Genomic DNA, 13228 nt, shown 5'->3' on the forward strand with positions numbered 1-13228 from the left:
TGTTAAATATAGTGTTAGAATGCTTTTAATTAATAGGAAGACTCAGTCATTGTCTTCCTTCTGGAAGAGTGAGAAAAAGAAAGCCTTGATGACTTTGAAGAAGGGTTTGGAAAACACTAGCTACATAAACACTGGAATCTTACTTCATGAGCAGGCTGTCCCTTCTCTCTATACTGCTATAAGGTAATGTGCTAGGGCCACACTCTTGGTCACTGTGAGAGGCAGTGTGTTTCTGAAGCTGATGGAGCATCCTAGGAACTGTCCTGACTCAAATCTACAAAGGACATGACCTAATATCTTACAAAATATAAAGTGCCTGATGTAAAGGGGACATTCATTTATATTCTTATTGGTCATCTGTGTGTTTGGCAGCAGCAAAGTGACCTCAGGAAACATGGTTGCAAAGCAAAGATACAGGTGGCATTTGTTGCTATGGCAGTTTCAGACAAAACAACGAGCTTAGAGTTACACAGCAAAAAATTACTTTGCTATCACCTCTCATTAAAATCCATGGACTTCCTGCACTGAGTGTCTATGAGATTTTTCTCTTTTATATGGACAGTCCTTTAGTAACTAAAATAGAGAAATACAGCCTGGTTCATTCCACTTAATCTAAGTTATGTATGTACCCTTTATCACTGCTCTGTCTTGAGCCTGACCTGAAAAATGATCCTAAACTGAAAAATGCAACTATAAATCCAGAACAGCTCCACAGATATGGGTAGAGATGGACAGATTACTGAGTATAAGCTGTTGTATTTTCACTTTCAAATTGTGTAAAAGTTAGTATTTACTTCCTTCTACAAAGAAGGTAATTTATCTAATATTTCATAGAGCTCACTGCTTACTAGAATGTAAACGTGAAAGAGGCACTATCCAATCTAGTTAGAACAACCATTTTTCTGACTACTCTTGTTCTGACTGGAAATTTTATCTGGACACAATCTAAGAACTTTTGCACATTTTTATGATCCCTCAGAATCAGGCCTAATGACACTCATTAAGCATCCATATCCCACCCAGTACACGTGCTCTTTATACCAGCAGAGTAGGCACTAGACCATGCACACAGAAATTTGTTTCTGAAAGGAAAACCTGGTCAAAGCCACAGTAGTACCACTGAAATGATAATTTTTGAGAGTACTGCAATTCAAAACAATTTAAAAAAGATGAGGCGTATCGTAAGGAAGTCTCTCAAAACTGTGAAGTTCTCAATTCCTACAGAAGAATATTAAAAAAAAAAACCAAACCAACAAACCAATAAACATTTAATTTTTCCCTTTAGCTCTTTATTTTCAATATTAAAGCAAATTTAGTTCAGCCTTAGGTTTACCATCATTGTTACAGCATATCTGTGCAGATATCAAGACCGTTTAGGAAACGGTAGTAATCTGTAGCACATGCATCTGAAGAAATAGGGCAGTCTTTAAGGGCTGAGTCAATGGCTTCCTCTCTCCTGTCTTGTAAGCCAAAGCATAATTTTTTGCTTAACTTTTTGCTAAAAAGTAAATTTGATGGGTTCTTACAGTGTCCACATCAGGTTTCTGGTCTCACTAAGACTACACAAGAGTTCTGCTCTTACACAAGAGCAGTGTAGCTCAGAGACCTTCACACTGTTCGGAAGCTGGATACAAAGTCCTACATATGTGCATAGATCAGAATGCAAAGTGGTGCTTCCCAACTATTGCCCTTTTTTGCCTAGAGTAGAGCAGCATGGTTCCAGCTTCATGAATCCCCAAGCACAGAGGTATTAAAAATCATGCCTGAACACCTCAATATTCATCTGACAAATGCAAAATCCACTGAAGTCACTAAAAGGTTTTCAGTTGACTTTACCAGCTTTGGTTCCAGTCCAGTAAGGCAATTGCATTAATAAGTTTTCCAGAGCCATGTGGTCTAAGTTACAAACAAAGTGTCTTATTTGTATTAGATCCATAGCAAAAACTGCTAAATCAGACGGAGAACTCATATTTGAATTACAAGCTGAATATACCGTTGTTCCCTGTCTCTGAGAGAAGATAAATTGGTATGTCCATTGGCAAGGGGACTGTGGGCCAATTTAATGCATAACTTCAAGTCCAAAACCACTGCCTCACAGTGACTTTGCTTCTGCACTTGTGTTGCCATACATCTCAGCATGGGTACCAGAGACGCAAACGGCAAGGTGGTCAGCATTAAAACTGGGATGGTAATTTTAGGAAAACAAGCTCAAGATGGACATTGAGACAGGAACACAGTATCCTACACCCCACCCACTCTGCAATATTAACAGGACTGTTGAGTGGAGATGCATGTCGCAACTGCACTGGCATTAGAAAACTGTGCTGGAACAATCTGGTCTTGAATTTCAAAGTGAAAGGAAAGGGAGATGCATGAACAGGCCAGAAGGCAGCACAACTGACCAAGACTTGAGACAGTTTTTACATACACTAGCATGATATCACACGTGATGTGAATGCACAGCTGCTCTGCACAGAGACCATCAGACACCTTCAGAGTTGTGGTTCCAAGACACTTGGAACCTGAAATATGGATTCACAACATAGTCATTATAAACATAAATAAGATGAATGATGACATTTCCTACTCCATAAAATCTGCTGCTCTGTGACTACTCAAGAGTTCATTTGGTCATGTCTCTTGGGGAAACAAAGAATCTCCCAGATCCCTTATGTCAACAGTCTGGGCAGTTCTATGCTAGTGACTGCCACCAAGCAGTCACCCTTGGTTGCCACAGTTGAACTTGTCCCTCTAGAATTTTGTGGAACCTAGATATTACCCTATGCAGGTAAGCAAAAGGAAATTGTTGTCTTCTTTAAAACATCTTTCAGTCTAAAAATAAAAATCATGATTTTAGGATGAGTACCTAAGTAATCCACTGTTTTCATATTTGCACAAGAGGGGGCTTTTATAATGACAAGAAAGATGGAAGATCACATCGAGTTAAGCTTGTGAAATAAATAACACATCTTGTGAAATACATAACACATCTTATTTTTACTACTTTCTTAGTCAAAAAATGAAAAAGTTAAAAGGTTTCACAACTTACTCACCTTCTAATCCTATCCTAGCGCTGTCAGTGCCTTTATGATTTATTGGCTGGACCTTGCTACCAGCTACTTTTATATAAACATTACTTCTCTGCTAGGGCAAACAATTAAAACTGCTTTTAAAGATATCTCCAAAAAATTATGATATTCAAAATCTCCTTAGAGGCTTGTCAAGCAAAACAGCTGGAGTTGTCTCTATGGTATTTTCTCTGTTTCAAGACAGTGAAAATTGTGTGACAAGTGAAGTTTTCAGTGATCTTTGTAAAGAGACAGAGGAAGAAGATCTTAGATGAATCAATGATCAAAATTAGCTGGAGATGTTTTATTTTTTGTATTCATGTAAACTGAGAGACCATGTGATACCTACCAGAGGGTTTTTAATGTCAGGTTCAAGAGGTAAACTAGTATATGATGTTATACCCATAGCAATGTGTTAGAACACTCAAGACCATGACTGGGCTCCTGCAAGGTACATGGCACTTATTTAGCAGTTTTTTCCTTGCCTTGGAAAGAAAAATTAATCTTATTAAAACTTTTGCTTTTTCCTCCAGTGCCTATGTTTCCCTATGGAAGGAGGAGAAGAGAATGACTCAGTGAAAGTGAGCTAGCAGATCTTGTGGTCTTCCACTTCTTCAATGACCTTCCCAGAAATGCCATTCCTTCTGCAAATTCATCTTTTAGTGCTCACTCTGGCAAGTCAGAAGGGAGGAGTGGATGAGACCCCAGAATGCTGCACAGCCCTTCATAAGGGCCTCGACAGGTAGGAAAGATGGGCAGAAAAGAACAGCTTGAAATTCTACGAAGGCAAGTGCAGGGTCCTGCACCTGGGGAGGAACAACCCTGGGTACCAGCACAGGCTGGGCCCAACCTGCTGGAAAGCAGCTCTGTGGGGCAGGACCTGGGGGTCCTGGTGGACACCAAACTGTGCATGAGCCAGCTGTGCCCCTCTGGCCAGGAGGGCCGACAGAATCCTGGGATGCCTTTGGAAGAGCACGGCCACAAATTCCAGGGAGGTGATCCTGCCCTGCCACTCAGCTCTAGTGAGGTCTCACCTGGAGTCTGTGCTCAGTGCTGGTCTCTGGAGCACAACAGAGACATGGAGCTCCTGGAGTGGGTCCAGCAGAGATACAAAGGTGATCAAGGGACTGGAGCATCTCTCTTATGAGGAAAGGCTGAAAAAATCAATCCCGTTCCGCCTTGAAAAGGGATAACTGAGAGGGGACCTCATCCCTGTCTGTCAGTGTCTGCAGGGAGGGACCGGGCTCTGCTCGGTGCTGCCCAGCAATGGGACAAGAGGCAATGGGCAGGAACTGATGCACAGGAAATTCCAAACATCAGGAGGAACTTTACTGTGCAGTGCCTGAGCACTGGAAGTAAAGTATCCCATTTTTTTGGGTGCAATCCTGTGCCATGTGCGCTGGGATGGCCCTCAGTGGCTCTTCCTACCTGACCCATCCTGTGATTCTGAAATTCTGATCATAAATGTGGGAAAAGTATCCTAGGAAATTATTTCCTAAGCAGGAGTTATACACCAGTCTGTGAAGTTAACAGATGAGAGGGTGGGGAGATGATACATATTATATTAAACAGAAAAACACTGAAAGACAATCTTTGAAGTCACTTTTTTTTTTGAGAGCAGCAGAAGGACTGAAATGGGAAAACAAATATGAAGATGGTGCCCTGAGCTCCTCAAAGCATTGTGGATCATTCATTTTTCATTATATCATTATCATAAACAGAAAAGACAAAAACCATCTTTTTTCTGACACCTCCCACACTTACAAATAATAAATATTTAATATTTGCTGCACGTAAACTTTATGAGTGTCTAAAGCAATATCAAGTTTGCAAAAGACCACATTTCTTCCTTCTGCTGCTTTTCATTGCATTTACCATACGTCCAAAAATCTGACTTGGCAAGAGGAGAACTTGCTCTGCTAAATCACCAGGAATAAACCTGGGAATTATTGACTTACCTGAGATGAAAGGGTGAGAGAGATGCATAAAAATATGCTTATATTCTTAAGTGAGATTTTTTTTTGGTATTTTGATCTTGGTGCTTCTGGCTGTTTCTTTATGAGTTGAATCAGGACATTGTAAAGAGTGAGTTCAAAATAATGCTTTCCCCACCTTACCAAAATACAGCCAAGAAAGAAGAAAGGAATAAGAAAACAAGGTTATTAAACCAGGAACCTACAAATCCACAAACAAGTGGACAGTTATTCTTTCTGACAGAAAGAATAACTAAATAGCTTTCTTATAAATAAAGAGTGTCAGGTTTGGCTCTCACAAGCTACCCCACGTTGCTGGGCCCCATTTCCACGGGGCTCCTTTGTTTAAGAATCTTCCAATCTTGTAGTTAAATTTACTCAGATTGAATGGACTTTGGAGCTTACTTTGGACATCTGTAGCACACTGAAACCCTAATCAATGACCAAAGAGCTGTCAAATTCTTTGCTACAGGAGTCAGAAAAAGCAATATTTACCAAAAGAAACTACAGGATTACATTTTAGGATTTGAACACACAGACTACCACATCCATTTTGGAGTGCTGGCACAAATTAATGATTGTGCTCACTCCTAATCACATTTATTTTAAATTTTAAACAAAGTAACAAAGATGGCCCACAAACATAACACCTACTGTTTATTCCCTGTAATCCTATTGTTTTACCAGTGTAATGAATACTAGTTCTTCATTATAAATTATTATAAATTATAAATATAGATGATCTTAATTATAAATATACCGTAAAACGTGACTAATAAAAAATGTATAGTGTGCTGGGGAAGAACATCCGATAACATGATAAGTACTAATATGGCATAAAATAAAAGTGAAAATTAGTGAGAGCAAAAAAGTGAGACAACAATGAGGAATGCAATGTTTTATGCTGGCCAGACGACTGCAGGGCTGTGACCACTATTTTTCTTGTTGCTCACATCCTCCCATTCCCCACTTCTGTTCTCAGCATTTACTTGAGGCACGTCAAAAGTCTGGTCCACAATGAGGCCTTTCTATGTTGTGTCCTAGTCCCTGCGTGTAGAGCTACATGTCTTAGCTGTAGTTTGTAAGTCCTGATGGAGTACAAGGGACAAAGTACCTGTGAAATGTATTTAGAAAAACCATCCTGAAATGTCATAGGAAGCAAAGAGATGGAGGGACCAAAAAGTAGCACCGAATACAGCAGGAGGCAGGGAGGCTAGGAGAAAGAGCTGACAGCACACGAATGAAGGTTGCAAAGACTCTCTTCTCTGTAGCACAGTCATTGCTTGCAGCTGCTCATGTATGCTTTCTAGCAATGCTACAGCCAGTAGAGAGACAAGGGAGGTCAGAAAGAATGTGAGCTCTTGGTGAGGCTGCTGGACTTCACACCATCAATTTGGGTAATAAATATATGTCAAATATTTATTGATGTGACAAGAGCAGGCTATTGCTGTGTGTTTGGTCTTGTTTTTTCCAGCATTTAGTAAATGTCCATGTGTAGTATGTCTCTGATTTACAGTTGCTTCTATATTAAAATATGAGTAAATGGCGGGTAGGGATTGTCTTGGGTTCCTTCCCCTAAATGAATTAAATCAGGGCTTCATATACTGTCTTCTGGAAAATATAAAGAAAGAGCCTTGAAGGTTCAGTTGAGATTCAGATCTAAAATAAGTTGATGGTGTCAGAAGCTAAGAATCTAATAGGATAAACTCATCCCTTCACTGTTTCAATGTAGTTTAAATTTACATAGGCCTTTATGTGTTTCCTAATAATATGCTAAGGAAGAAGCCCTAACAACTATGCAGGCAGCCTGAACTTCCTAATATGTTCAGATGTTCATTGGCTGAAATAGCTCTACCCAAGACACTGTTTAGTTAAGCCAGGAAAAAACAGTTTATGCAAAAGAGTTATGGCTTTAAGTGAGATATTGTCATATGCACCCTGTGCATATCTATGGCATTTTGAAAGTTAGGTAAATATTTATTATAAAGATTAGTAGAAGCAACAAATATATTAATTTATGAAACACCACTGGTTTCTAATTTAATAATAAGATACAAATTACCATTTGTTTGCTTGTTATTGCTATAAGACTAAATGTGACTTGCTAAATTAAAGTTCTCTGGTTTTAAGTGATATGACATTTTTGAGGTTTAATTGTGAAAGCTAGTAAGTAATAGTTCTTCCATTTTCCATAAATTTATGAAGTTACCAAAGTCAATAAAAGGTCTTTTCTTCTATATAATTCTATTTAACACATATACAGATTGGTATAACTCTCAATCAGTATCTCATTGGAATAAATACCAGGATGGTAAAATAGATAGAGTGACCTTGGCATACTAAAAGGACCTTAATAGGTCAAAAGTTTATGCTCTTCCTTTGAGAAGAACCTATGAAAAATTCCTGACAAAAATCTGTATTGGGTCATGAACAAATTGACATAATGCTACATATTTGGAACTTTTCTTTTAAAAAATTCTGATTATTAAAAAAAAGAGGGGGAACAACAGAATTTTTAAAGCTTTGATTAATGGGATACTAATCCATTCTTCATAATTATGAAAATGTCCAGATTCCAAATGTCTTAATCTGCCCCTTATACTCTAATCATAAAAAGAATTATAAAGGTATAAAATATCCCATTTCAACATGTCATGCCCCCATTTGTACACTTCTAGCTCAACAGACTTTTTCCTCTGTTTTTCTTTTAATCCTATTCTGAACTAAATGTATCCACATGTTGAGCAACTCTGGAAAATGTTATAAATTTACACTCCTCTTTCAAGTGAAGACAAGCTCCAAGCTAGAGACGAGGCCCTTCTACCCCCATGAATCACAGTGGAAAAGCCTGCTTAACCTCGCTGGCCAGATTCTTCTGCTACCCTGACTCTCCATCTGCTCACTTAACTGCCCAAAAACAAAGGTTTCCTTGCTTCTACCAAGTAGTTTTTGGGGTAAACATCCTGTTTTAGGTCCTTCCACAGTGATTTATTGTACAATCAGGTGTTAAAAATAAGTGTAGGGATCTATTTTTAATTATGAATGAATAATGGTATAGATGCCTACTAAATACACCTTGTTCCTTAGAGAGTCCTCATGTGACAACTTTGAAATTTACCCAAAAAAATGAAGTCCTGTTACACTGGACCTCCAAAACCTGAAATGGAGGTCATGCTTGAAAATTTGGTGCTTGGCATTTAATATCTATTTTTGCCTTTTCAAGGAAAACTGGTGACTCTAGGTTCCAGCACTTAGAAATCACACGTTGATATAACAGGCTAATGGAGCTGCAAGCTGAATCAAGTTGATCCTTTTGGATGTAGAGCTTTTAGAAGGGTCTGAGTACATAGAAGTATGAAACACACTCTCCTGCCTTCCCAGGACATCATTCTTCGTATCCCTATTGCTGTACACATATGTGTTGCCTCTTAAGGAAAAGAGGTGAGACGAAAATTCTCTGTGTTGTATCCCTTTGCTTTTCTGAGTAAGAAACATTGTGGACTGGAGTCTGATTCCTTCCCAGAGCTACAGAGCAAGAGAAACAATGGAATATTCAACCTGAACACAGGGCTAGTATATCCAAATTAATGTGCTGGCTTAGTTAGCATCTTTCCTGGAGGAGATAATGATGGAAAATTGCCTCCACCACCACGAGACTCCTGGGTTTATGGAGTTTTGAAAGACTGTGTCTCAGTCTTTATCAACAAGTATTTACAACTACTGGAGAACCAGGCAGTGAAGGATATTTTACATATTCTCTGGAACAAAACAAAAATCTCATCACTGGTATAGAGGTGGCTCTGAGACTGAATCAAATTGCAGACCATGGATTAGAGCCAAATCCAGGCAGAACAAGTTTCAGGTGAGGACAAGCAGAAGCAGCTGGAAGAATATGCTGACAAGAGGGACAATTAGCAACTGTGCTTTTCGGGTACAGCAGACTCCTCCATGATAAAGGTAATTTTTTGTCTGTAAGATGATGCTGTATCTCACAAGCTGGTCTGAGACAGGCACAAAACTCAGCAACAGTCTAACCTTCCAAAACTCAGCACTGTCAAATGTTCATGTAACTCATCTTGCCATCTCCCAGATCAATGAACAGCAAGGCACATGTTTATCTTTTAAACAAAATTCTAATCTTTAATTCTATATACTCCACCAAAATGCTTCTCCCTATGACAGAGGCTGCATTAACGTGTGCCAAGTTTTATTAATTTTAATCAATATGCTACTGGAAGACAACAGGGACTATGCCAATGAGGAGAGTGTAAAAATCTTACCAGTGAGAAAGCCACTGGGAATCATGTTGTTATTTAGAGGGAATTCACCAGGCTTGTGGTGGATTACTTTTGTTGGTAGGATTTTCAGGAAGAGCACCTCTCCAGAACTGAATATCCTGCTCCATTGCAGAAGGCAGGTTGCCAGCTTGCATGGCTGCAGAGATAATCTCCTAAAACTGTAATTAAAATTACAAAATCTGTCTGAATCTTATAAATGCCTAAAACTCAGCAGTATCAACTTTGGTGTTCCAATCATTTTGGCCTCAATATGTCCAACTACAACTTAATCACAGAATACCTTGGGTAGATAGGCACATGTGAGAAGACAAACTACAGTGGTCATTATGAGTACTGCCAGAAAAGGAAGCCAGAGGAAAGCAATGGGGGAGTGAAGGAAGGGAGCAAGGAAATCAAGTAAGAAGAAAAACAGAAATTGCAATGAATTTGACGACAGCACACTGTACAAACCCCAATTACTTGGAGTGTATATAAAGGACAGGCTTTGCTTTTCTCCACCCTTGGCTGTGATCTGCTTGCCATTTTTGTCAAGCAGTGAGCAGTCCATATGCCTTTTGGGCAAATATGGAATCCATAGTTCATTCTCTGCCCTGTGAACTGCAGTTTCTCAGCACACCATAGTTACTGACCCTGCCAGGAATTCCTGCCATGAGTCCTGCAGCTCTCCCACATGTACTGCAATTCCTCTGTCTCTGAAAAGGCAGGCTGATAAGAGTGTGAGACAGACATACCACTGGCATCCCAATCACGCTAACAAAACTACTCCTCATCTTTAATTCTTTTAGCCTCGAGCATATTCTCCTGGCAGTGATCACTCTGAAACTTGGATGATGCCCTTTCTAAGGGGACCAGGTTTCTGTCTCCTCTCCTTTTCTGACACAGGCAAGGGCTGTCCTCTCCATTCTCTCCTGTAAAGCCTTTGATTACTGCCTCTAACTTCTTCACGAAGTACTTGCAGTACTTTTACAGGATAGAGGATCAAACTCCCTTCCTCTGATCTTCTGTCCAAAAGGACTTCATCATCATTTCCTTGTCTCCTATCATACCCTAAAGAGGTACAGATTTCCTTATTTTCCTATATCAGCATTGCTCCCACAGAGAGACAGTTTTTCTTCTGATCTCTTCCTGGTTTTTCTCTGCATGTCATAAAATTACAGCATGGAACTCATTGAACAGAGTATCAGTTTTACAGATTCGCAAAGAGACTGTATAAACATACATAATTTATATGGACATCAAACCCACTGAAAGTTATCAAAGCAAGCAGCAAAATAAACAAATGAAGCAAGTTTCTAAACCAAAGCCCACACAGACCCCCAAGACATAACAACTCTGGTGTTTCAGGGTTTATACTGATCTCTAACTAACCAAGCTTAGGATGAGACCTGGAGCAGAGGACAGATAATCTCATGTCTGCTAATACAAAGTTTCTGCACTTCCTTCTGTCTTTTAAATTTCAAAGATGGGATACTGAACCAAATGGATTTGGTCCTTATTCCCACCAATGTTTCACTGCTCTGAAGAGATACTTTGGATTTCTTGTTTATCTCAGTTTTTTTCTGGTATGGTCAAACTCCAGCACTTCTCTTTGCCTTCCTCCCCCTGCCCTCCCCATCCCCTCTAATCTCCAAAGGGGTTTCTATATTAGTCTGAGTGGCTGGATAGGTCTCAGCCTCCATCTGGGGGGTGGGGATTAAACTTAATTTATCCTCTTAATTCAGCAACAATTTCCTCACCAAATCCTCTTCCTAGCATCGCCTTCGCCCCAGCAGTAAGCTAGCATTTCAGCCCCGCACCTTCGGAGGGAAAAAAAAAAAGGAAGAAACCCGTGCCAAATGCCGATGCTCCCTGGGGAGAGCAGCACTGGGGCTGGGGTCCCGCAGGGCGGAGCGGGCCCGAGGGCGGGGGGTTCCCCGCTGAGGAAGGGGTGGCACACTGCCCCGTGGTACCCAGGGGGTGTGCTGAGCGCCGTCCCCGCGGGCAGGGCGGCGCGGGGCTCTCCCGGCAGGGGACGCCGCGACCCCTCCGCCGGGGCTGGCCAGGGCGAGCCGGGGCGGCGGCGCCCCGCGGGGGAGGTGCCGAGCCGTGCCCCGCGCCGAGCGGCCGTAATCCCATCAAAGGGCCGGAGCCAGCCTCCTCCCCCTTCCCTCCGTCCCTCCCCGGCCCTGCCCGGCGCGCGTCCCTGCCCCGCTGTCCGCTCCTCGCCGCCCCTCGCCCGCGGCCAGCGGCCCCAGCTCCCCGCTCGGGCGGGGGGACTCGGCGCACATGGAGGTGCCGGGCGGCTGTCACCGCCGCTGCCTCGCCTTGGCGCTGCTCCTGGCTTCGTGCATCGGGTGTGCGGCCACGCCGCGCAGGAACATCCCCCGCCGGCAAGGTAGGACGGGGGCAGCGCCAGACGGGGGGTGCCCGCCCCGCCACACGCTTGCTCCGGCCAAGTTCGCGTCCCTCTGACGCAGCCGGGGCTGCCCCGGGTCGGGCACGGGCGGCAGCCCCCGGTGGGCAGCGGGGCAGCGCCGTGGGATGGCCGCGGCCCCGGACAGGGAGCTCGTCCCGGGCGCCCGGCGGGGCGTCCGCCGCTCCTCGCCCTTCCCTGCGAGCCCTGCCGCCCTCTCACGGAGAGGAGAGGATGCCCAGGCAGTGGCAGGGACCCGTGAATTTGCCGGGTCGGTGTATGACCCTTTTCCTCAGACATCTTGCACCCAGTGCCGGTGGGCGCACTCGATTCTCAAAACAGGACCAGGCTGCAGCTACTGCGGAAGAAATCGGCAAAAATTTTATCCGGTTTTGCCTGGATCCCGTTACCTGCGGTGCGGCGTGAGCAGAGTTAGAAGCCAGGTGAAGCTCTAAGCCAGTCAGGGGTGACCTGTCGGGAAGGCTGTTCCGTGGCAATGAATAACCTAAGACACAGAGTAGTAAATGTGGGGGGAAAAAATTACTAGGAAAACAATGATTTTGTCCCAAAAATTTGGCTGCCGTGCATGTGGTGTATGTCCTGCTCCTGGATGAGCGCTGCCCGTCTCCTCTTGGAGAGTTCCCACGACTGTCGAAGGGAGGTTTGCGCGCTGATCAAGGAGGTCCTGCACAGCCCTTAGAGGTTGAAAGTTAAAACCCCGAGTCTGTTAAAGCCCTTTTACAGTCTGCAGCATATGAAACAGTAAGGTAAAATGTAAACAATGAGATGAGACATAGCGCATGGTGAAGTTTGACATTCTGTATACTTTACAAATCGCGGAGCTAAGAGAAGATAACTATGCCTGGGACTGTCTCAAACACTGGGACTGTCCTGGAGTCTGTGTGACCAACACCGACTCTTATCACTGAGTTCACTGAGATCAGTTCAGCTGAAAATGCAAAAAGTTGAGTAAGTTCTGCCTCATGTCACAAAGTGTGTGTAGCTTTAGATCCTCTTTGTATCTATCCCACAGTATTGAAAGATTTTTGTTGCTGGTTTTTAGAATCACTATTGTGCCTTTTCTTGCTCATATGAGAAGAAAACAAATGCCTGTACAGTTGGAAACTTAATACTTAAATACAGCCTGAGCTTAAAACCCTTACTGGGCAGATGGCTAATTTTACTGGTCTGACCTTGTCTCTTAGGGATCTAGTCCCGTGATCCTTGGTTGTCATAATAGCCACCATTAAGTACTTGAGGAAATTAGGCAGACAGGCATTGTGAATGAGTTGATTAGTAGCTTGCATTAAAAATACTGGATATTTGAAGCTGGGGAGGCAGATGTGTAAATATTTTAAGATATTCTTGGACTCCTAGTCACAGGAGAATGGTAGACATGGGGAAAATGTATTTCTGTGCATTAAATTAAAACAGCTTAAAGCTTGGAAATTTAACTGTAGTGTTGTGAAGGAAATGATTTAATATGTTTGTATTGTG

The 13228-nt window shown here is 42.4% G+C and overlaps 1 protein-coding gene across 4 annotated transcripts in view; it reads left to right on the top strand.

Annotated features, from left to right (window-relative positions):
* The first annotated feature begins 3749 nt into the window (after positions 1-3749).
* EGFLAM (EGF like, fibronectin type III and laminin G domains) overlaps positions 3750-13228 on the top strand; it is an 82583-nt gene continuing 73104 nt past the window's right edge. For 2 of the 4 annotated variants that reach the window (XM_064403792.1, XM_064403793.1), the window contains exon 1: positions 11529-11713. In XM_064403792.1, the coding sequence (XP_064259862.1) occupies positions 11605-11713 (109 nt within the window). In that variant the 5' untranslated portion in view covers positions 11529-11604. Of the gene's footprint in view, positions 3811-11528; positions 11714-13228 lie in introns of those variants that run through there. The other 2 variants (XM_064403795.1, XM_064403794.1) reach the window with 2 other exon arrangements.

The sequence above is a fragment of the Passer domesticus genome, chromosome Z (assembly GCF_036417665.1).
Source record: "Passer domesticus isolate bPasDom1 chromosome Z, bPasDom1.hap1, whole genome shotgun sequence".
NCBI classification, from domain to species: domain Eukaryota; kingdom Metazoa; phylum Chordata; class Aves; order Passeriformes; family Passeridae; genus Passer; species Passer domesticus.